This window comes from Aedes albopictus, unplaced genomic scaffold, assembly GCF_035046485.1.
Source record: "Aedes albopictus strain Foshan unplaced genomic scaffold, AalbF5 HiC_scaffold_387, whole genome shotgun sequence".
In the NCBI taxonomy this organism is placed as follows: Eukaryota; Metazoa; Arthropoda; class Insecta; order Diptera; family Culicidae; genus Aedes; species Aedes albopictus.
Genome location: NW_026917185.1, coordinates 1 through 25,000, shown reverse-complemented (window position 1 = coordinate 25,000; position 25,000 = coordinate 1). Strand labels below are relative to the sequence as shown.

The following is a 25,000-nucleotide window of genomic DNA, read 5'->3' as shown; positions in this document are numbered from 1 at the left end:
GGAAATGCTTAGGAAAGGTTGGCTATTTCCCCTCGAAGTATTGTACCAAGCTGGGAGCATCGGAAAAGGTACTACAAGTGACCCATCCATTGCATATAACGGACAACGAACGGTGCGAGGTGAAGCTGCAAAGGGATCAAATTGTGATACAGGTAAAATTGGATTGCAATTGATACTGGGTTAAATTGATTGTTCTGAGGGCATGCTTCCAGGTGGGCGAAGAGATGGGCGGAATGATTGCTGTGCGCTTCGCCGATAATCATCAGGGTGTCATCCCAGGAAAGTATCTGCAGGAGGTCTGACTACGGGAAGGGGAAGAACTAGATCGTGATCGTGATAAAAGTAGTAGGAAAAGCGGTAAAACCGGTAGTTCAAACCATGCCCAAAGTAGCAAATCAAGTAAGAAATCTAGTAAACCTTCGTCCAAAAGTCAAGGCTATGACTTGCATGGACAGGATGAAGCACGTAGCCATCACTATCATAAGGAAGGGAAAAATAACATGCAGAAATCCTGCGATAGAAACTGGGAAAAGTGGGAGAAGTTCCGGGAAAAGAAAATGGAGATGATGAAGGTTCATAAGTATAATGTAGAACAGCGGCTGAGGCACGAGAACCAGGATCGAGTGTTCTATAGACACCATTTCAATTACCATCCGGTAAAAAGACCTAAACGAAAGACATCCTTAGATCCCAATTGGTACACTGAAAACATTTATTCTAATCAATCGATTGATAACTCTGATGGTGAACCTGCGTTAGCGATAGTGAACAGTTACCAGCCTAGGAAACCGCACGCCTATAGAGACATAAATGGTAATCTGGAGGATGAGTTAGACGAAATCTTCACCGTAGGCACACAGTTTGAACGAGCCAGTAATTATCCAAAATCGAATAGTTGCTGCTTTGGAGCCAGTAGTAGCATTATGGCCAATAATGTTAGACATAGAATCCCCAAGTCGCACTCCTTCAGCACGTCCAGAAGCATGGGAGCTGGGTACAACATGAGCAAAGCCTACAATCGTAACACTTTTGAAATGGCTGAATTCCCAGGGCATGCCCTCTCAGATTCTGGTCGGTTGAATTACTACAATGGGATAAAACCAACAGGTATGCGTATTTGTGATCGTGAAGGTTGCTTCAACGAAACGTGCTTTAGTAAGGATACTAAGAATATTCATAATAACAATAACAATCTAATGAACGAATGGAATCAACGTAATCGTAACAATATGAGAAGACGCATGACAACTACGAGGTCGCAACGAGTGATGGAGGAAGATTTTGACTTGTTTGAGGATGAAGAGGAAGCTGAACTGAATATGTATAACGATGATAATTCTCTTGTGTTTGAAGACTTCGATGACCACGATTACTATGGAGCTGGGCATACGGGTGGAGATTTTGACGAATTTTATCGCCATGAACGCTCGAAGCAGGTACTGCGAGGGAAGTTTGATCGCATAAGTAAATATACCGACGACTTCACCGATGACTACCACAAATCATTCGAAGATATTTTCAACCGTAATTGCTACATTGATCAACAGTACCAGGTGAAGGGCAATAATTTTTTCTCAAAACCTCATATTGCTAAGAATAAGAGCATGCTAGAAGTTAAACCACCGAACAAATATGACGACACGTCTTCGGATTCTACCGATCTGGAGTTGGATGACTTCAATTTCGATTTTGAGAAGTACTGGGAAGAATTAGAAAAGCCATCGCCCACATCACCAAGCGAGTTGACGGAAAAGTATCCCCCGGGTGCCATGAAAAAGGTGAAAAACGTTAACATTAATCGATATAATAATGGGACTGTGATAGACATCTATCATGATGACGATCCGTATCATTCCGATCACTACCACTATCGAGAAGGTACTGAAAAGAATAACAACAACGTCGTTGATACCTTTTCGCCACCATCGGTAACGAAATTTCGTAGAAAAGTTTATCCTGAGCGAAACAACATGGAGAATGACAAGAATAAGCATTCAAGTAGCAAAAGGAACAATATCAACAACAATAGTAATGCCATTAGCTTCCTCAACAACATCTTCTCCATTTACAAACCAAGCAAATATTCTCCTCTGAACTGTCATGTCGAGCAAAATTACTTGAAAAACATTCCAGCCAAGAAAATGAATATTACTAGTGCAGCAAGGCCACTCGGCGCTCCACGCAGCGATTCGGAAAACTCAGCCAAACGGCCCCTAACAGTTCATCCATCCAAGCAGTACCCACAGCGCTCCTATCAAGGACAACGCAGCCAGAAGGATCCACAGGCCAAGTTTCAAATTATACCAGATAAAACGGGGCTGAAGATATCTCCCCTCTACGCGTCCAGTATCGATTACCGGAAAGCGAGATATAAACTCAAAAGTACTTCTCGCCCGTTATCCTTCTGGTGATAGTTGCTCGACTGTTCGTATTATTCGGATGGCCGACTGGATGGACTACCCGTGGTCAAAAAGACACGCAGAACCAAGTATCTGAAGTACTGAACATTTCATCAATCAGAGTGTATAAATCAATCCATTGATATAATCTACAATTCGATTAAAATCTGTTGCATATTTACATATACACTTACACACGAACACATTCTCAAAAAAGAAAAAAAAAAAACGATCAAATGTTGTACAAAAATTACATCAAAATTCCAACTTTTTACACGCTTTTATCTTTAATAGTCAAGAACCTCGAACCACCAACCAAAGTGAGCATCCTTAATTGTAAATATCCATTACCTAAACGTTCAAATGTAACACTTTTAAATCTTTTTATACGATCAAACCTAACTGAAACCACCATCAACTCACCTAACTTTTATGTATAGACCAGTTTACTAAATTTCTACGACGATATATAGATGTTCTAGAGCGGCAGCCGACTCACCAATCGATCCATATCCCAGGTCCCACGATCGGAATAGGTTAGTACACTTGGAAATCCTAGCTTTTGTTTGCAACAACAAACATTGACTCGAATCTGGTGCACGCAAACAATAATCAAATCCGAACGGGGGGTGTTCCGTGAATCGATACATAGAGATTATAGAAATATGAATATGAAAACGACTCTTATAGCTAATTTCGGAAACATTTAACTTAACTTGAACGTGAGATTCAAATGTGTCTAAACAGATAATCAAGCATTTAACCATAATCAGTCTGACTTCATGGATGATAGTCTTGTTCAAATTTGCAACAATTAGTTAATCAACTGTGAAAATTTCAAAAAAGTGTTATGCACTGAACCATTTTGTCTAATTTGTAAATCTTTTTCAACAGTGATTATGCTACGTTGAAACTGTTTTTGATCTTTAATTCACAAATACAGCACTTCATTAACTACCAGTCAATCATGGCAGAAAAAACCGTCATGCATCGATTCACGTAGCCCCCGCTGTCACACTAATTTCTTGCTCTATTCGTTACACCCGGTATAAACGCAACTTCCACACAAACTCTACGTTCCGTTTCATGGTACGCGAAATAGGTTTTGTACTCTGAACTCGATGGAAGATCAACACGGAAAGAACCATGTTGGCGTTGAATGTCTGAATAATGCGAACGCGATCCGTTCGTCACTTCAACCCATCGATGGTTGTGTGCTATTTTAAACCACAACGCCAAAGCAAACAAAAAAAATAAAAAAATAAAAACTCGTCCTAATTGAGTTCTTCCGGAACCGACGCAAATCAGTACATTGTGACGTAAAATAACGTACAACCATAGAAGGGTATATTTTGCACCATTGCTGAAGGAATTGATTTAGAACAGAAGAACACAATGTTTTCTCCACGTTTTCAAATCGCTACCAACCCGTAACTTTGACTGAGAAAAATGAAACTGTTTTTGAATATTTCTAAATGATCGCTTTAAAATTCGCACAACTTACCAGCCTTGGTAGGCGAATGATCAAGTGGAGAAAACATTGAATTCTACGTTAGAACCAAAAATAAAACGTCACAATTTACGTAAAACGAGTAGAAGGCATTTGTTTCTATACTTTTCTTGCAATTTGATTATGTTGTAATAGCGTTCACGTCAATGCTTTGCAGGTTTTCAGTGCAACCAGATAGTTTGCAGAATCAGATGCAGATATTGAAGTACAGATTTAATGAATACGTTGCTTCTGTCAAACGAAAATACACACAGAAGAGTGTCAACTGATCTGCTTTGCTATGATATTGTTTTCTGCTTATTATCAGAAAACAATGAAAGTCTTTCAAACAAATCTTCCTTCAAATATGGGACAAAACAGATGTCACCTAAAATAGTTTCGCACATGCATAAATAATAATAGTAGGAAAGGTTGTAGTGCTCAATATGGTCGTTAACTCAATAAGACCTGTTTTATGTTAATCCTTAGCACTGATGCCGTACCAATATTTTATTCGAATTTAATAGGAATTTACACACAATTTCTAGCAATTTCCTTTGATGACAAAGTGTCTCTTCTGCTACATTTGAGTTGCTGTCTATCAAAGATGTGTAACTTCGCTGTCACCGTTCAATAAATCTTAAAGTGCACCTTCCATTTGGCTGTCACCGTTGCGTTTACCTTCCCGGCCAGTTACATACAATCTCCACATATGGCTCTGATCCATGCTCTCTTGCACTTCGGTGATCACACTCTTTTCGTGCTGCTTTTGAAACACGGTTTCAGTATTTTTGTGTATAAGTGGAACAGCCTTGCCGCTGTGTCAAATGTGCACGTTTACTAGTTGGGCTCCAACGCTGGCATAGTAGCAAAATCAACAATTATTTTCGCACTTAATGATTCCTGATAATGCATATCAACATAACATCATCCGTCAATCAGTTTTCGACAAACCCTTTTCATGTGAATCAGAAATCATCAAAGACATCGTTGTCCAACCTTACTTTCACACTGACTTGAAAAAGCAAACAGGATGTAATCATCAGAATTTATTGAATGTTTAAAGTTCCTAAATCCATTATTGAGCACTGCAACCGAAGAAAATCACGTACACGAATCAAGTTTTCAGTAGCTGTAGAATGAGTTGTTGGTGTCTAGAAATCTGTAGCATTCATCTATAGCACTATTATGAGCAAAATTCAAGCATGTTTAGTCACAGACAGAGCTTAATCTTTCTAGAACCCTAGTTCAAAAGATAATAAAAACAGAAATAGAATGCTCAACCCGAAACATATACATAGAATCAATAATGAAATTCTCCTCAGGCGCTTGAATCGCAAATCATGTTGACGGGATTAAGTTTATGGTATGATTGATAGAAAATTCGTTTAGCTATTTCACCCCACAGAAATAAATATTCCGTATCCCAGTCACAAAAGCAACACTAACTAACTTCTGAACACGAAAAAGTTCTCACGATTTAGTATTACCCACGAATGGGTCATAGCTAAGGTATAGTATAACTATTAGGCGGAAAGGTAAAACATGTTAGCATAATGATTACAATTCAACAAAGATTTTATAGAGAAAATTATTCATATGAAACAAAGAAAATGCCCGGATCTTATGAATATTGTAATAAGAATAATTTCCCAATCATTTGAAAGAGAATTAAACACTCAAATTGAATCAGTATTTTTGCATTCAACGCGTATTTCACTCAAGTTAATAAGCGAAGATTTGAAACATTAAATAAGTCTTGGTTTCTGTCTTTCTCTATTACGGACATTTCAGTTGCCTCTTTTTGGCTATTCTAAGTCAATGTAAAAATAAAAGTTTGAAACTTTGAGCGTTTGTGTGCACAGTACATGTCAGATGGACAAGTCGAATTTTGAATTGCGAAACAAGCCCCACATACCCAAATAACACACTAGTTATAGAAGAGTCACAGCAGCGCATGTTTTTGTTGCTCAGAAATTTTTGGGACTTGCTTCTAGCACAGGGGTTCCCAACCTTTTTGAGGTGGCGACCCCCTTTATAAATTGTCAAAACATCTGCGGCCCAATAAAAATTTTTAGAAAAAAAAAAAGATATAAATGAACGAAACCGAGTTTTTTGGGTACAGTGACGTAGCCAGAAATTTACTGTGGGAGGGATTTTGAACGATCAATGATACTTTTTTTTATTCGACATTCACATTTCGTAAAAATTATGTCTTCAACATTCAATTTGAGTCGTAGCTAAAAAAAAGCGGCGCAGCCAAAAATTTTTTCTTCTGAAGGCGTTTTATACTGGAAATTTGTTCCTCAAATTGTGGCTTTTGGGGTGGCGATATACAAAACAAATAAAATTTGTATAATTTGTTCAAAATAGAATAAAAATTTAACAATTTTTTTGGTATCATCGCGGCCCCCTTAGACTAGCTTCACGGCCCCCTGGGGGCCGCGGACCACCGGTTGGGAACCCGTGTTCTAGCATATAATTATTTATTTGTTAGAAATAAGTCACAGTGTCATCTGCGCAACAAAACCCTGCGCCGCTACAACACTTCTATGACAAGTGTGTTACTTGGGTACGGTGAGGATCGAACCTACAACTCTGCATTACCTGAATGGGTGCGTATATCATCCAATCTCTGTCATACTGTTGTTGGTTCCACAGCATGGAGGATAAAATCGTCTTGCTGTTGGTGGTTATTTGAGAGATGATGTTGCGAATACTTTGAGTTAAGTGGATGTCTTTCGTACTAAAAAACGTATGCCCATCTGACGGGTTATTAATACACTGATAACGTTGGGAGTTAATTGGGTCAAAATCTTGATTATTATGAAACGCCCAAATAAAGAAAAGTATATTTAACTTTAGCGAGTTAGGCCTGCAAAATTAAACATATCAAAACTAACAACTATTTTTCATAATCCTAATAACTGAATAATACTTAAAGTATTCCTGCATGAAAACTAAGTGCATCGCCTATTTTTATGAATTTGATAAAAATGTCTTTCTGGGAATTATTTTGTTTATAGAGTACTTGTTACCTTCATAACACGATAATGATATATGTACATGTTATTTCAGCTGTTAAAAAGAGATGCCGTATTTGTTTAAGTAACTTATAATTACAAAGAAAACACTCGAAAACCTTATCGAACAGCTATACTACACAGACATTTGCAAGCTTCACCTGGAAATGATTTCAATGATAAGTTGTTCCCAAATAATGAAATATATTGTTTAGGTTGTATTTCCACACTTTACAACTGTTAATTTGTTAATTTTCACATTTCAATAAAATCTAAGGATTGAAGCACTTCAAACATTTCCAGTGGCCATATGGTGCTATATTTCGCCTTGCGTGTCAATACAGTGCTAGTGTAGAATATCCCTACAAGATCAAAAAGGCAAAATATAGTGCTAATGTTTACTTGGGATGTGTAGAAAACGCATTGGTTAATTTAAAATATTTCAGAGAAAGCATGAAACAACACATACCGTATGAAACAATAACCCCTATGGACAGCGTAGCAGTAGATGATGTTAAAGAGCACCCCAGTTGGAATATCATTATCATTGATCAAACTAAAAACAATAACATGAAACAGTTTTAGAAGTATTTTCCCTTGTTGCACACATTATCAGCGCATGTGTAATAGACATCACCAGTCAACTAGAACATTCATAATCACGGTAAGCTTTTCCAAAATAAAATCCCAAATAAACAGTTGTCACAATTTTAATAAAGAAAATGAAACTCTCGACACTAGGCAACCCCTTTTTATCAGCATTCTAATTTTTATACAAAGCATACACATAAAACCAGAAAATTTTGAATTCAATATTATACATTTTTAAAAGAAATGCGAGATTACAGATAAACGATGTAGGAAATCAGCCAACCGCCGAATTCATAATGTTAAGAAGTCTATGTATGTTTCTTTCGAGAAAAAAACAAGTATTTTTGTGCAACTGAATCGTGAATGAAACGATGTTGACGTACGTGTGATACCCTCTGAAAACAAAAAAAAATCACAACATCAGTCCACTGCTTCACACCATCATGACACTCACACACAAACACGCATACTTAAGGAACTAGTAGGGATAAATGATACAATAAAATGATAAAACAAAAATAAACCCGTGATCAACTTGTTCGTAATTTTAGAATGTAATGTGAAGCAAATACTACACAACCCCAAAAAACAGAATAGCATAATAACAATAGAGTAGTAGGAAAAATGTCGATAGTATAAAAGCATGAAACAACTCTAACAGACAAACACATACACTCACTCACACGATTTAGAGTTAACCCATTTTCCACAGGAACGTGCTGTGCATATTTTGAACGAGGTGTAATAAACGACCTGCTGAAAGGAAATTGGAGGTAAACAAAATGGCATCGTGTTTGAAAGTTCGTTTTTGAAAACATATCACAGCCAAAGAATGACTATTACTGCTACGCCAGTCTATTGTTCGATAATGTTTCAGATTACATTGATATGAATAATAGTCTTCCATATGTGCATTGTGTTTTGATAAAGTGTTTCTGAATCGAGTTAATAGCAAACGAATGTAACTTCTAGCAAGTGAATATTCCGATCCCTGCCGGTGGCCTGAGGTTAGCTGTTCGGATGGTACAGATCTTCCAAGAACTCCATGGAAAATCAGTCTATGTATCTGCATTCACAACCGGTGCTCGTCGCAGTTTGTAGGAGTCCACGAAGGAATATGGAGACCCACAACCACCTGCAATGGTCATTTGAGATTATAAAAGACCTTTAATGGGTTGCAAATGTATGTAAAGTCCTTGGCGAGGTCACAAAGTACATTGACGATTTGGTCACCGCTCTCCCAATCTACAAGATTGAATACGTGAGAGACAGGACCCAAGTAACACACTTGTCACAGAAAAGTCAAGGCGATGCATGATTTTATTGCCCAAAAGTCACTCACTGTAGCTTTCCTCTAAAAAAACAAATGCTTATTTGCTAGAAGTAATTCACGGTGACTTTTACGCAACAAAACCTGCGCCACCGTGACTCTTCTGTGACATCTCATATATTTGTGTTATTACAGGGTGTGCATTGAGTTTTCCAAATATTTTTTTACTTAAATCCTTGGTAAAATCCGTAGGGGGTGGCTACATCTCTCTGTATAGAAAAATATTTTAGTTTGTTTTGATCAAGTTATTAGCGAAAAAGAGATTCGCGGATGATAAATCGATCAAGTCAGTTAGTCCCTCATGAAAAATCATTGGCGAGTGGGTCTCTCCATAATTCGCGTTAATTCCTCGTCACACGGGTAGTAAATACGTCGCGCATTACGGCAATGAGTATTCGACGCAAAAATACGTTCGGAAGGACTACGCGATCGTGCCAAAGATTCCTACATTTAAAGAGATCCATGATTTTGGTGGTTTCACTCCAGAGCTCCAATACGATCAAGTTCTTCAGCCCAGTAGGACAGGTGTCGTGCAGGTCATCGACCTGGAATTAGCACAGATCAGAGCACGATAACTGGCATGCATCGGTGACAGAAGGCAAAGCCTATAAACTTCGGATCACGCTTGAGAATGTGACTGTTGAGGTTATGCTGACCGATCTATCCAAGGATATTTTTTTATCTGTACTAACGAGATTTTTAGCCCTAGGCTACTTCATTTCGGGACCCACGCTTTACTTCCCTTCCGAAGGAAGAACTCGCAATTGACGAGTTTGTCGGAAGTGGAATTCGATCCCAGGTCCTCGGCATGATGGTCAAGTGTTCTAACCATCACACCAGATCCGCTCCACACGTCCAAGGATATCTCAAAAGAGCGAATCGCTGAGTTCCTCATTGCGTTCGAAGATGTCCTCTCAGTCACCCAGAAGTTAGACGATGCCCACCAATGCGTCAGTAAACCCAAATTGGCAACCGCCTTCATAACGCATGAACTCCACCAACCGTTATAAAATCGGTTTTAGAATGACAACCTACCTTCATGATTTCAATCTGACAGAGGGATTCCTTCCGAGATTCTTGGGAATTCCTTCCGAGATTCCCCGGGAACTCCTTCCGAGATTCCCCGGGAATTCCGTCCGAGATTCCCCGGGAATTCCGTCCGAGATTCCCCGGGAATTCCGTCCGAGATTCCCCGGGAATTCCTTCCGAGATTCCCCGGGAATTCCTTCCGAGATTCCCCGGGAATTCCTTCCGAGATTCCCCGGGAATTCCTTCCGAGATTCCCCGGGAATTCCTTCCGAGATTCCCCGGGAATTCCTTCCGAGATTCCCCGGGAATTCCTTCCGAGATTCCCCGGGAATTCCTTCCGAGATTCCCCGGGAATTCCTTCCGAGATTCCCCGGGAATTCCTTCCGAGATTCCCCGGGAATTCCTTCCGAGATTCCCCGGGAATTCCTTCCGAGATTCCCCGGGAATTCCTTCCGAGATTCCCCGGGAATTCCTTCCGAGATTCCCCGGGAATTCCTTCCGAGATTCCCCGGGAATTCCTTCCGAGATTCCCCGGGAATTCCTTCCGAGATTCCCCGGGAATTCCTTCCGAGATTCCCCGGGAATTCCTTCCGAGATTCCCCGGGAATTCCTTCCGAGATTCCCCGGGAATTCCTTCCGAGATTCCTCGGGAATTCCTTCCAAGATTCCCCGGGAATTCCTTCCGAGATTCCCCGGGAATTCCTTCCGAGATTCCCCGGGAATTCCTTCCGAGATTCCCCGGGAATTCCTTCCGAGATTCCCGGGGAATTCCTTCCGAGATTCCCGGGGAATTCCTTCCGAGATTCCCGGGGAATTCCTTCCGAGATTCCCGGGGAATTCCTTCCGAGATTCCCGGGGAATTCCTTCCGAGATTCCCGGGGAATTCCTTCCGAGATTCCCGGGGAATTCCTTCCGAGATTCCCGGGGAATTCCTTCCGAGATTCCCGGGGACTTCCTTCCGAGATTCCCGGGGAATTCCTTCCGAGATTCCCGGGGAATTCCTCCCGAGATTCCCGGGGAATTCCTTCCGAGATTCCCGGGGAATTCCTTCCGAGATTCCCGGGGAATTCCTTCCGAGATTCCCGGGGAATTCCTTCCGAGATTCCCGGGGAATTCCTTCCGAGATTCCCGGGGAATTCCTTCCGAGATTCCCGGGGAATTCCTTCCGAGATTCCCGGGGAATTCCTTCCGAGATTCCCGGGGAATTCCTTCCGAGATTCCCGGGGAATTCCTTCCGAGATTCCCGGGGAATTCCTTCCGAGATTCCCGGGGAATTCCTTCCGAGATTCCCGGGGAATTCCTTCCGAGATTCCCGGGGAATTCCTTCCGAGATTCCCGGGGAATTCCTTCCGAGATTCCCGGGGAATTCCTTCCGAGATTCCCGGGGAATTCCTTCCGAGATTCCCGGGGAATTCCTTCCGAGATTCCCGGGGAATTCCTTCCGAGATTCCCGGGGAATTCCTTCCGAGATTCCCGGGGAATTCCTTCCGAGATTCCCGGGGAATTCCTTCCGAGATTCCCGGGGAATTCCTTCCGAGATTCCCGGGGAATTCCTTCCGAGATTCCCGGGGAATTCCTTCCGAGATTCCCGGGGAATTCCTTCCGAGATTCCCGGGGAATTCCTTCCGAGATTCCCGGGGAATTCCTTCCGAGATTCCCGGGGAATTCCTTCCGAGATTCCCGGGGAATTCCTTCCGAGATTCCCGGGGAATTCCTTCCGAGATTCCCGGGGAATTCCTTCCGAGATTCCCGGGGAATTCCTTCCGAGATTCCCGGGGAATTCCTTCCGAGATTCCCGGGGAATTCCTTCCGAGATTCCCGGGGAATTCCTTCCGAGATTCCCGGGGAATTCCTTCCGAGATTCCCGGGGAATTCCTTCCGAGATTCCCGGGGAATTCCTTCCGAGATTCCCGGGGAATTCCTTCCGAGATTCCCGGGGAATTCCTTCCGAGATTCCCGGGGAATTCCTTCCGAGATTCCCGGGGAATTCCTTCCGAGATTCCCGGGGAATTCCTTCCGAGATTCCCGGGGAATTCCTTCCGAGATTCCCGGGGAATTCCTTCCGAGATTCCCGGGGAATTCCTTCCGAGATTCCCGGGGAATTCCTTCCGAGATTCCCGGGGAATTTCTTCCGAGATTCCCGGGAAATTTCTTCCGAGATTCCCCGGGAATTCCTTCCGAGATTCCCGGGGAATTTCTTCCGAGATTCCCGGGGAATTTCTTCCGAGATTCCCGGGGAATTCCTTCCGAGATTCCCGGGGAATTCCTTCCGAGATTCCCGGGGAATTCCTTCCGAGATTCCCGGGGAATTCCTTCCGAGATTCCCGGGGAATTCCTTCCGAGATTCCCGGGGAATTCCTTCCGAGATTCCCGGGGAATTCCTTCCGAGATTCCCGGGGAATTCCTTCCAAGATTTCCGGGGAATTCCTTCTGAGATTTCCCCGGAAGTTACTCCCGAGATTTCCTCGGGATTTCCCCGGGCATGTCTTTTGAAATTTTCCCGAAAATTCCTTTCGGGATTTTTTTTTCGGAATTTTCCCGGGAATCCCTTATGGGATTGCTCCGCGAATTTCTTCCCGGATTGCCCCAGCAATTCCTTCCAGAATTTCCCCAGCATTTCCTCCCGGGAATCACTTCTGGGATTTCCCGGAAATTTCTTCAGAGATATCTTCAGAAATGCATTCAGGGATTTCTCCGGAAGTTCTTTCAATAAGATACAAGGAGTTCTATCATGGATTCTCCCAGGCATTTCAGGGATTCCTTCAAAGATCCTTCCAGGAATTCCATCAGAGATTTCTCAAAGAATTTCTTCAGGGATTACTCTACAAATTTCTACAAGGATTTAAAAATTTGAACGAAACACTTGAGGAATTAATTATCCACATTCAAGGACTTTCGTTCAATCGAATATGGTAATATGAGGAAAAAAATGATGTTGTCATTTATTTGCTTCTCTGTACATTGTTTACGAAATGAAGTACTACTGCCAACCACCGGTGGGGAGATGAGGCAGTATTTTAGCAACAATGATGTGAATGCACGGTGCGAAAACGGGTGGTTATCAGAAATAGAACCGATTTGCACACCTCTACTACTTACCGACTTACTACGCACTGGTGGAGATAGTCATAGGACAGTTAATTTCCTTTCGCTGGTCTCCCGATTGGCACTCTTCTTCTTCTTCTTTTTGGCCCTACGTCCCCACTGGGACTTGCCCTGCCTCGCTTCAACTTAGCGTTCTTTGAGCACTTCCACAGTTATTAATTGTAGGGCTTTCTTTGCCTGCCATTATTGCATGAATATGTATAGAGTAAAGTGGGGCAAAAGTTCGAGTGGGGTAAGAGTTTCTTTTGAAGTTTTTGAGCTCAATTCAAATTATTTCTTTTGGGTGTCAAGGTTGTTCGAACCCTTTTTCAAAAAGAGTCTTTCACTCCAAAAATTATGAAAATTGATCAATATTTCGAGACGTTATGACAAAATGTTGGTTTTTGATCAAAAAACTGTAACATGCGATGGCCCTTGCAACGCATGGAATGAAATTTTAATTAAATCGTATTCGATATTTAATTTTGGGGCGTAACTGGGTATATTTTGAAGATGCTCTAGCATATATAACTTTTTGCAAAAAATTTTACACATAGTGGGGCAAAAGTTCGAATTGTGGGGCAAAAGTTCGAGCCATGTGGCAACTTTGGGTAGAAACCTATAATTCTGCAAAATGTACATATTATCTCTAAGAGTGATGGAATTAGTGAGAAAATTCGATTAAAGTTGAAAAAAAATGTTGTTTTATCTGAATTTGGCGGAAAACTACTAATTTTTGGTGTAGTAAATTTAACCCTGATTTGGATAAAACCCAAATCGAATTTTAAAGTGTATTCCAGTTCTAACATCAAATATCAAGTGGTTTCAGGTACTCCTATTACCAAAGTGTCAAAATAGTGTGCTACGGTTAGCGAAATTCCACAAACACTAGATTCGAACTTTTGCCCCAGTGGTGGGGCAAGAGTTCGAATAAAACACACACATACAAAAAGTGTTGTAACTCAAAATTGAAAAGACATTTGGCGTAACTTTGTTCAGCAAAATTTTAGCTCATGGATGGTAGAATCACCACACGGTATTTATTTATTTTTATCTGCTTCGATTTTTTGAAATAGGTCGAATTATCAACTAAGGTCGAACTTTTGCCCCACCTTACTCTATTGTGAGGCAAGTACACAATGATACACTATGCCCAGGGAGTCGAGAAAATTTTCCCGATCAGAACGGGAATCGAACCCGCCGTCTCCGGATTGGCGATCCATAGCCTTAACCACTAGGCTAACTGAAGACCCAAATATAATTTATACAACATGCAATTTACACGTAAAAATGAATATTATTGGGTACCGGACTGGACACACAAAATTTATATTTTTTTTTTTTTTTTGACACTTCGAGGTCTTGAAATTAGTCTATGGGGCTGTCCATAAACCACGTGGTCATGAGGGGGGGGGGGGGGGGGGGGGTTCGGCCAATGAGCATTGACGAATAAAAAATTTTGTATGGACTAATGACCACGCGGGTGGGGGGGGGGGGGGGTTGGGTGTTTGAGAAGTCCCAAAAAAATGTCATGTGGTTTATGGACAGTTCCTATGGTTTGCTTCTCTGCTCGCCAGGTGGCGAACAGAGAAGTAAGTCGTCTTGCGAAACATCTTTGAGTGGCCAGCCAGATAAGGATTTAATCTAAACCTGGTCAGAATTGCCAAGCTGCAATTTCAGCAATATTCGTTGGGTCTTATTTATGAAATAAACTGTAGCCAATTAAACCCATAAGTCAGATTCGGAGGAATCCACTTTGACAGCGAGACGCAAAATTTGTTTGTTTTCTGAAAACATATTGGCAACATTATTTTAGATGAAAACGTTTTCCGAAAACTATATTTTAACATAGGATGTTTCGAATAAGCTTATAAAATACTCTTAGATAACATATTTTGGAGTTTCTTCATCTGCAACTTGTTTCGATGTGTTACTTGGGATGACCGTAACTTGGGAACCACTGAAATCTGAACTTTGCAAAATTATTGAACCTTACTAAGTAACACACTCTAAAGTAACATATCACAGGTTAAAAATTTTGTGGTTTCGATTTTCCCAAATTGAACTCCGTTTAAGCACTTAATTCCAAATTATGCTCAAACTCTTATTACACTCCCCCCGTTTTGAGCGTAAATTGGGGTATTAGTATATAACCTAATTCTAATCAGCCTTGTGTTTCAATTAGAAGAACAACCTTGGGTTTCCCACAAAATTGTTAGACCGTTCAGACTATAAAAGCCTAACAAGTGCCCTTACAGATACCTACTCTCAGTGTGAGAGAAATTACAAGTAATTGTCCAATACTAAAAACTTGACCAGAAGATAAGCATTCTGTGCACTATTCTATTTAATAAACAGATCATTATTTTCATCCTATTTGTGTATTCGATCTTTGAATTGTTGACTATTAAACTACATACCTATAAGTGATCGTCACGAATTGACCGACACGTAACCGACTTATGTGAAAAATTCCGCATGGCATAAACGACGCACAGTGCTGCGAATGTATGGAACTGCAGGACAAAAATAATAACTAACGTACCTTACATTTTTTCTCAATAGTGTCTTCGGTGAAGTTAACAAGCTTGGTAAAAACTATAATCTACATAAATGTCCTATGTATAATTCATAATCGCTTAAGTGTCTTAAACGCCAAATTATTTAAATCTTGCGGTTTGTTTTTTTTTCTAGAATTCAATTTTGGCATCTATATAAACAAATAGATCATAATAAAAAGGTAATTGCAAGAATGACTTATTTATCAAACTTTATTCTCATCGAACATTTTCTTTCTTGAAAGTCGTGCGTTTGGCCATTTCTTGTCCAGTTGCTTACATTAAAACTGGAGAAATCGTTGAAGTTTACCCTCAAATTCTCCGTAGATATCAGCAGTTTCATAAGGAAACGAGGGAACAATATAAACTGATACATTTTTCGTTTGAACGGATCAGAAAAGATCACTTGATCAAAAATATCTTAGATTTTGACTATAAATACATCACTTGGAAAAAAGCTCGATTACTAACCAATTGGCAAATAAAAGCAGCTGGAGTCGAATTCAGTATTCAGTGGATACTATAAAGAAAACATGGTGAAAAATTCAGAGAGGTCGTTTGAGGTCATTTTTTGTTTCATTAATTCGAATTTCGGGGTCGTTTTTACTCTACATCATATAGTACTTGAATTATGACATTTTATTTTCACAAATATCAAAACATGTTGCCGTGCTAAACGAAAAAATAGATTCTACTGATGTGTTGTAGACCTTCCATTTTGGATTTCACTGAAAACTTAATCGTTTAATAATGTTGAGCTAGGTCAAAGGTGAATCTGTTTTAAAAAATATAGTTTTTCTATGGACAACGAAAACACTGTTTGGTAATCTAGGTTTTTTTTGGTACAATAAACACGATCTTCAAGCTTATAAAGGCCGAGCAACATACTTCAAAAATGTATGAACAGCATGGCATACTAGATTGAACAAAATTTTGAAGTCGATTTTTTCACTTTTGTCTATGGGGCGCAGCACTGTGCGACGTTTCGTTAACAAAAAAATACCGTGGAAATTCAAATTTCGTATGAATGTTTTGTAACGTTTTTGAATTCCGTCTCGTTCCGTATCGCATCGTATCAGAGTTTTTGCTTATCGTTTCGTTTTCTATCACTTTGAAGCTCATAAGATGTTCTAGCGGTATTGTTCTCATTGACAACCTTGTGTTTGTTTTGGAAAATGAGGAACACGTGGAGGCGCATGGTTGTCTATATCTAGGGGAACATTCATCGACATACATACATTGGTGGGGTAAAATGGCCCAACATAAAAAATGCAATCTTGGATGATTACTGGTGCCAAGATATGTAATAAATTATTTTTCTGGAAGCTTGGATGGTGAACCCACATTATTTTTTTTTGTATTCGCTGTGTAAATTGGCAACTTCCGCTTTTTCTTGCTTGCTATTAAGGCTTGCTGGTGATTTTTTCCAAGAAGATTTATAATAATATGGAGGCGCATGGTTATTGGTGCCTGTACTATCTATGTTAATTGGCATTGTATCGTTTGGCAGATGGCATTTTACATTCTACATTCTTTTTTCGAACCAACTTTTTAAGTAACTAAAAGTCGATGAGCATACAAACATTAGCTTTGTGTATGTTTTCACTGTAGCATCAGGCAAATTGTTAAGTTGCTGAATGTTAAAGGGGGTGTGACCCTTTTTCACTGAAAACGGAGAAAAGTAAAAAAACGCTATTTCACCCCACATTGCCCTATTTACAATGCTTGTATAATGGTCTAATTGTCTAAACTTGCACCAATCGAACTAAAATGTTACGCAGTTGAAATAGAACCCAAAAATAACTTCTTTTGTGATCTCGATTGACCTGGTATAGCTTTTTATGTTCTTCTTCTTCTTGGCGTAATTTCCCAACTGGGATGAAGCCTGCTTCTCAGCTATCGTATGGCATGCACGAAGGTACTCTATGTCCAAGTAGATATTCAAGGAAATTTCCTATACGAAAAGTTTCTGGACCAACCAGGAATCGAACCCGTCATCCCCAGCATGGTCATACTGAATACCCACGCATTTACAGCTGTGACTACAACGGCCCCTATTTTCTATGTACGCATTTCGAATATATTGATGAATAAAAGAAAACACATGTTTAAATTACTATTATGACTGTTTTTCTCAATTGTCCATGATTACAAATAATTTAATATCACATGACGATTTAGCTGAATACGAATACAAATGCTTTCCTGTGAGAACTCACACTCTTTCGTAATTAACACGTTTTGTCTTATTCTATAGTACTAGTGGAAAAATACCTGAGGCAAATAGAATGAAAATCTTCAAACTTAGTGGAATGTTTGATTGCTTCACTATTCTGCCTGAGAGTATTTCGATGTATCAGGTTCCAATACTTTCAAACGAATTTACATGAAATCGTAATTTCATAGTATTCTCTACCGTTTGGTTCTAGCTTTACCGATTTGGGCTTTTGTGGCGTAAAGCCATGAAAAATGGAGTATTCTAATGCTACCTACTCGACAATACGGATTTCTGTTAAATAAATAGTAAAATCAGCCTTATTTAGATACTAATCCTAACCTTATATGATACCTAGATTACTCATTGACCGGTTTGGGTCTGAATGTGGACTGAGCTAATGCTTGCTGCACTGCTACTGGATTGCACTGGTTCGCTGCTGTCATCGGCACTCTGCTGACTCACGCTTGCCGCTTGAGCCAACGAAGGTAAATTATCCGATGATTTTTGGTTTGGGAAAAGAACCGAATAAGCTGGAGGTGGATCGAGATCCTCGTACGGAGGTAACGATTGAGCAACCCCAATCGAGGTGTTCAGGTTGGAATTGCTCACTCCAGATTCGAGAAAAACGGAGGGATTCTCCTGACCTGGTATCTCGGGCGCGTCTGGCTTTTGTGACCGGCAGCAGCATTCTGAAATATAATGGTTAATCAATTAGGACGCTACATTGTCCCGAAAGTGAAATAAAACTTACCCCACAAGCCGCATACCAACAAAGCGCCACCGCAAAGCAGCATACCTAGGAACAAGTAACCCCAAGGGCCATATTTCGACAATCCCGTGAGGGTGCTTTTGTGTTGTTTGATGGTGGTTGGCGTTTGAGTTTCAGTCACTTCCACCAATTTTTCATCGTTCGATACCGTTGATATCTCCTTGGTGGGCGACTCGGTGGAATCGGTGAAGAAAAATGCTTTAAATGTAGTTTGAATGTACTTTTTGAAGACCATTTCCACGGGATTATCCTGCAATTGTATGAAAAATTCAATTAATCATTTAAATATCGTAATAACAAAGAAATCATACCGTGAGTTCCTGCTGAGTCTTTTTCGCACACATCTCACTGTCCTCGTCACTCAAGGCATTTATCGACGAGGGACAGTGCCGCACTCCATCGCAAATGAGATCCTTCGAGATACATAGCAGTGGAACGTCGTCCACCTCCAGACATGGATGTCGGTCTCTCTCAAGACACGGAGCACCGTTACCGATTACGGTTACCAGCAATCGATATGCCGGTTGATTGCCCAGGTGATTCCATACAATGTTTAGTCTTCCTTGCAGCAGCCGCACCGGTTCTTCTTTGGTACTATGGGTTTCTAGTTCACAAGGGTCCAATCGCCAAGGAGGAAGCACTTCACCGTGCAATGATTGGGACTGGAAATGAAAAGGAGAATAGAAGATTGTTAATATAAATTTAGTAATTAACTTTGTTGAGTTTATTTGGTTGCGAAAATTGCCAGGGAACTCTCAGTGCGAGTTTTTTTTTATTGTAGGGGATTGCAACTAGGAAATAAAAAAAAACATGTCCCAAAGAACTTTTCCAAGAAATCTCTGGAGTAATTCCCCAAAGAATAAAGAAATTTATGCTAGAAACTCCAGAGGAATTTTTAATGGTTTTCGGGAAGGAACCCCTGGAGGGTTGAATCTCCGTAGGTATTCGCGATGGAATCGTTGAAAGAATAATTTGTAAAATCTCTAAGAAAATTCCAAAAGAAAATCCTTCAAGGAATTTTCGATTAAATCTCTGAAGGAATAATTTTCTGGTGGAATATCCGCAAAAATGCCTGGAACTCTTCACGGAAGAATCTCAGAAGGGATTTCCGAGCAATCCGTCTAGCAAATTCCAACAGAATTAATTTTAACGTCTATGCAGCATAAATACATCCTTGAAAAAATAGATTTAACATTTGATGATTCCCATACTGCCGGTTGGAGAATAACTGTCCTATGTGACGTTTCGGCAATATAAAGACTTTGCAGCTAATGAACATGAAACCAAGTGTACAATTGAATAGGGAAACAGGCCGTGTTCCGAAAATTGTCAAAAAAACGTGACGCACCAGAGTCTTAACTCCTAAACTACCAAGGGTCCAAAAAAAGTCGGAAGTCCAACTTCGACAAGGCATTTCTCGGCCGTTTTTCAACCGATTTTAAAACTTTTTTTTTGCGATGGAACTGGACAGGCTTCAAGATCATCGTCCATTAAAAAAAATATAAAATAGATGCGTCTACCCAAAGTTATTAAGCAAAATGCGCTTCCTAGTTTATTTTGAGAGCGCATTTTTTGCGCACATTGATCAATAAAACAAAATTTAAAGCGATGACATATGGTTTTTTCGACTCTTAATCATGCCTACAGCTGGAGTGAACACGTTTTTGCAAAATAAGTGATTTTTCAGTACACTGATAATTTACCTTACTCAAAAAACTGCTGAAAAATAGGGTATTTTTCACATAAAATAAGCAATAAATCAAAATTCAAAGCGATGACATATAGTTTTTTGGTCTTAAATTGTTCGTAAGATTGTACTCGACATTTTTGATGAACAATGAAAATGTTCTCATTACACTCTTATTTTGTTTTACCCGGAAAACTACGAAAATTCCATACTTTTCACACAAAGTAGTCAACAAAACTAAATTTAAAACGATAACATGTAGTTTTTTTAGCCTTGAAATGTTCGTAGCAGTTTGGGGGACATACTTGAAGAACAATAGTGATGTTTTCATTACATTCAAATGTTGATTCACTCAAAATCAACGAAAGTACCACATTTTTTACGCAAAGTGATTAACCGAAATGATGGTTTACAATGCAAAGTAGTATTTTACCTTTAAATTATTCGTGAAAGCGTACTGGACGTTCTTGATGAGTAATAGTGAAGTTTTCATGACACACTTAATTTATTTTACTCGAAAAGCTACAAAAATATTATAATTTTTATACAAACAGTCAATAAACAAAGCCATAACATGTAGTTGTATGGCCTTAAATTTTCCGTTACAATGTACTGAACCTGTTTTTGATAAAATGTTGATGCTTACATTACACTAATATTTTGTTTTATAAAACAGTGTACAAAAATACCACAAAAAAGCGAATAAGCCCAAAATTTAAAGCAATGATATGTAGTTTTTCAACTTTGAATATATCGTAGTAGTTTAGTGGATTCATTTGAACAACCTTAATGAAAATAGGAGTCAATGTATTATAGTTTTTCTGCCATGAAATTATTTGTAAAAAAGTACTAGACTTGTTTGATAAACAATAGTGATCTTTCAATTACCCTTGTTGTTTTCTAAATTTGTTTATAAAAAATCGAAAACAACTCAAATAAAGAGAACTTACTATGCGCAGCATATTATTTTTTTTTTATTCCGTGTTGGGTATTTCCATCACTGCGACCAGTTTTTTGATCTATTGCGCAGCATATAGTATAGTCACATGTTGATGTACCGTAAAAAATATATTTTTACACAGATAATTATTTTTGATAGTTAAAAGCACTAAGATTTTCACTCAGGGTGAGTACTGACTCAATTTGTTATTAAAATTTTATAAAATTCTTCATGTTTTGATACAATGAATTAACCTAACATGTTTCATATGGCTTTTCCCATCATGCTGATACTCTTTGCGTTGCAATCTGTAATATTTTTTGGGATTTAACTCGGGATTTAATATGTTTGTCAGAGCACTATCAAAGTTTCCCCAAAATGAAAATGTGATTCTGGCTCATATGACAAAATAATATTGATCACCCAAAACAATTAAAACTGTCCAATCCTTACATTGCAATTATAACTGAGACACCAGTACTTGTTCTAAAATTATTAAATCAGGAAAAATACTTGGAATAAGATTAGGGAAATTTGCTGAAAAACTATCAAAGCTACCCCGTTTAACGGTATTGCATCAGAAACTCTTCTATATACATTTGTTTTTCAGAAATTTCTCAAAAGGTGCATTTATTTTTTATGATATTTTTCAAAGATTCTTTCAAAATATTTTGTCGTGGGTTCTTTTCGAAAATCCTTCAAAAATATTCCAGAGATTCCTTCAGGGATATTTTCAAAAACATCAAGGATTCATGCGGAATTTATTTAGGGGTTCTATTCCTCAAGGAATTCTTTTAGAAAATTTTTGAAATGTTTCCGTATATTATTCCTTTGGAGTTTCATCAGAAATTCCTCTAGCGATTGCTTGATAAATTTCTCCAAGGACTCATTTAGAAATTCTAAATTTTTGTCGAAGTCCGTGGTGTATTGGCTACACGTTAACTTCATAAGTGGATGGTCATGAGTTCGAGCCAAGCCCTGGCACTTGCAGTTGCTCTAACGGACCCGGAAACATCGATATCGGCTAACGGCAACTCATAATGGACCCCCATTCAGATTGGAAAAAGAACAAGAGCCACACATCAACATCCTCGTGCTCATCATTCTACTATGATAGTGATAGTAGTGCAAAGGCAAACCAGTTCGATATACCGTCTTATCCCGCACTTACGACACATTTTAATTCGTCCCCCGCTTATACGACATATGTCCAATTAAAAAGTGTTCAAATGTCACAGCGAAAAAAACAGTTTGATATTGCGCTTATACTCGCACCCGCAGCAACTTGCAGCCACTACTTCCGGAAGTTCTGAGTTGCTGTTATTCGGCGCCAAAACCGCCTGGAGGCCAAACGGAATGAACTGAGGGTTGCAACAAACGTAGAAAGAACGAGCTTTTCATTCGCGCCACAGCAATATCTGTTGAATTATGTTTCATAACAAATCCGGAAAACAAAACAAAATAGAGTTGCCAAATTTCAATCAGCAGGGTGGTGTAGGGTGACCAGTTTGTCGAATTAAAAGTTTACCCCGGTTATACGACAAGAGTCGGTGTCGTGTTAGCGGGATAATACGGTAGAAGAATTAGAATAGAAAACCGTAAATTGGGATGTAGTTGATCAGTGGGGTGAACCCGATCACTCAATTACCCGCAAATATCGACTTTCAAAAGAGCAACAGTTCTATTTTAACCATTCGCAATCCAATGACGTCACATTAAAATGGAATGAAAACTTCCTTGAAAGTCGATATCCGTGGGTAATTGAATGATCAGGTTCACCCCCTGATCAACTACACCCCAGTTTACGGTACATCTAGGTGTTGTACAAAGGCACTAGCGTGAGCAGCTTTTTCTTTCTTCTCGCTCATTCTCTTCGACAAACACAAGAAAGAACGAGATACAAGAAGGGGGCAAAATGCCCCCTCTTTTATCTTTCTCTTTCTTGCGTTTGTTTTCGAGAGTGAGTGAGAAGAAAGAAAAAGCTGCGCACGCTAGAGTACAAAGGGTAAGTGCAGCTGCCAATTAGACTCGCTCACGCAGTGCCCTGGTAAAAGAGCTGTAAAAGGTTAAAAAAAATAAAGTCAATTTTAGTGAGGTAGTTGCGCTGTAAATTTTCCACTCATAAACAAGTTACCACATATCATCATAAAAATAATAATGTTTTCTTATACTAGAACCTGCTGTCAGTCAACAAAATAACAATATCAACCATCACGCCAAAGAATAAAACTATTTTTGGCCAACGCCTTTTTTTTCATACTCGGGCAATAGACAGTGTGTAATAAATCAATAATTTGGAGATAACACTATCGATTAGCTTGGAAATTGAAATCAATAGCACTTTGGTGAATGTAAACAACACATTCACTGTTACAATATGACTTCATTCGCCAAAAAACAAAACTGATAAGAAGCAATTTAGATGTAACGTTGTAAACTATTATTCCGCATTAAATTGACCTACATTCGTTTGAGTTGTTGACTCAAACTGTGTCCAGTCTTTTGTTACTTTGTTACTTTTGTTACTTCATCAAAGACTAAGGTCGTTACAAATAATAATTTACTTTTAGTCCCACAATGTTCTGAACGGTCAAAGGGAAGAGGTATAATAATAAAGAAAAATAATTAAAAATCACAGAATTTTTTGAAGAATTTTTTGGAAGACTCTATCTTTTGGTAAATTACGTGCCCCCTCAATATGCCAAATCTAGCCAAATTTATTTTTTTGGAGGGGGGGGGGGGGTAGACAGAAAGTCAAAATAAAATTTGTATCAGCCTAATTGAATGCAATAAGTAATTCTTTAGAATTTTGTGCACGTATTGTTCGATTTCTTCGGTTCTCCGTGCATCTCATATCTTAGACAACTACATATATGCGATAATAGAATAAACAAATAGACATCCAACAAACAGTTTAGCACCTTATTCATTAGCATCTTTCCATACTCATCTCGGTGACCGGTTTTGAAGATAAGCTAAACGGGTACCAATATAGCAATACAACCACAGCGCTGTTCGATCCCATCGGTAGTAATAGCATTATTGAACTGTTCCGCTTACTTACTATACTGAGTGCACAGGAATCGGTGATGTTGCTGGTTTTCTTGCTGCCGTACTTCTTCGACATGCCACTGCTCTGCTGGGAGACTTTACGGTTGGCGCCCACCGGCATCGGTATTCGCTGCAGACGCACGTAGAAACCGTGGGATTCCGGAGCGTGAAATTGACGCTTGCAAAACGGTTTGCTTTTGTCGGGCAGGAGATTCAGCACCAAACTCGATTGCAATCCCGTTTCGTGGATGAACTGTGGGCTATCGTCGTCACAAATCGAATTTAGGTTGCTGTCTGGAAATGAAATGGAAACGGGTGGAGAACAAATTTTTATTCATGCAAATGATTGCCGTTACTTGTTTGGGTTTTTGAGCTTTAATTGACAAAACCCAGACCCAGTGCATTCAAAATAATCCTAAGTAATCATTATGAATTAAGTGTGCATCAAACCCTATCAGTCAAAATTATGGACTCAAAAGTAATTGCAATACTCATGAGTAAGCACAAAATTCGTATCTTTACCCAATCCTGATGATCTACGAAGACACCTGCCTCAACAAAGTTGTTACTTTGTGAGCACATTTGCCCTGTTTATCTATGAGTCTATACTTATTACTTTAGTACAAATGTATTATGCATTGAAAGAAAATTTATCGCGCAAAGTTGTGCGAAAACGCTAATAGAGATGCGCTGTTGCATTTAATTCTGTGTCTTCTACGTGTTCTATCTTTAGCTAACTTCATCACTTATTGTAGAAGACACGAACATGATAATATGATATATAGGCGAGGATCTATGAGCGATTTTAGACCATTTTGCCCGATTATCCATG

At 39.3% G+C, this 25,000-nt stretch overlaps 1 protein-coding gene and 1 non-coding gene across 2 annotated transcripts; one reads left to right on the top strand and one right to left on the bottom strand.

Annotated features, from left to right (window-relative positions):
* On the top strand, nucleotides 1-5,883 carry LOC134284634 (probable cyclin-dependent serine/threonine-protein kinase DDB_G0292550; the record flags this gene model as incomplete). Its single annotated transcript, XM_062843634.1, is given in 2 exon segments — nucleotides 1-152; nucleotides 213-5,883. A coding segment is annotated over 1 exon segment (1,911 nt). The 3' UTR covers nucleotides 2,412-5,883.
* An 11,727-nt stretch (nucleotides 5,884-17,610) lies between these two features.
* LOC109408905 (uncharacterized) lies at nucleotides 17,611-24,462 on the bottom strand (the record flags this gene model as incomplete). Its single annotated transcript, XR_009995854.1, is given in 4 exon segments — nucleotides 17,611-18,410; nucleotides 18,473-18,740; nucleotides 18,802-19,152; nucleotides 24,182-24,462. It is a non-coding gene; the product is annotated as an uncharacterized LOC109408905 (transcript).
* Between the last annotated feature and the right edge of the window lie 538 nt (nucleotides 24,463-25,000).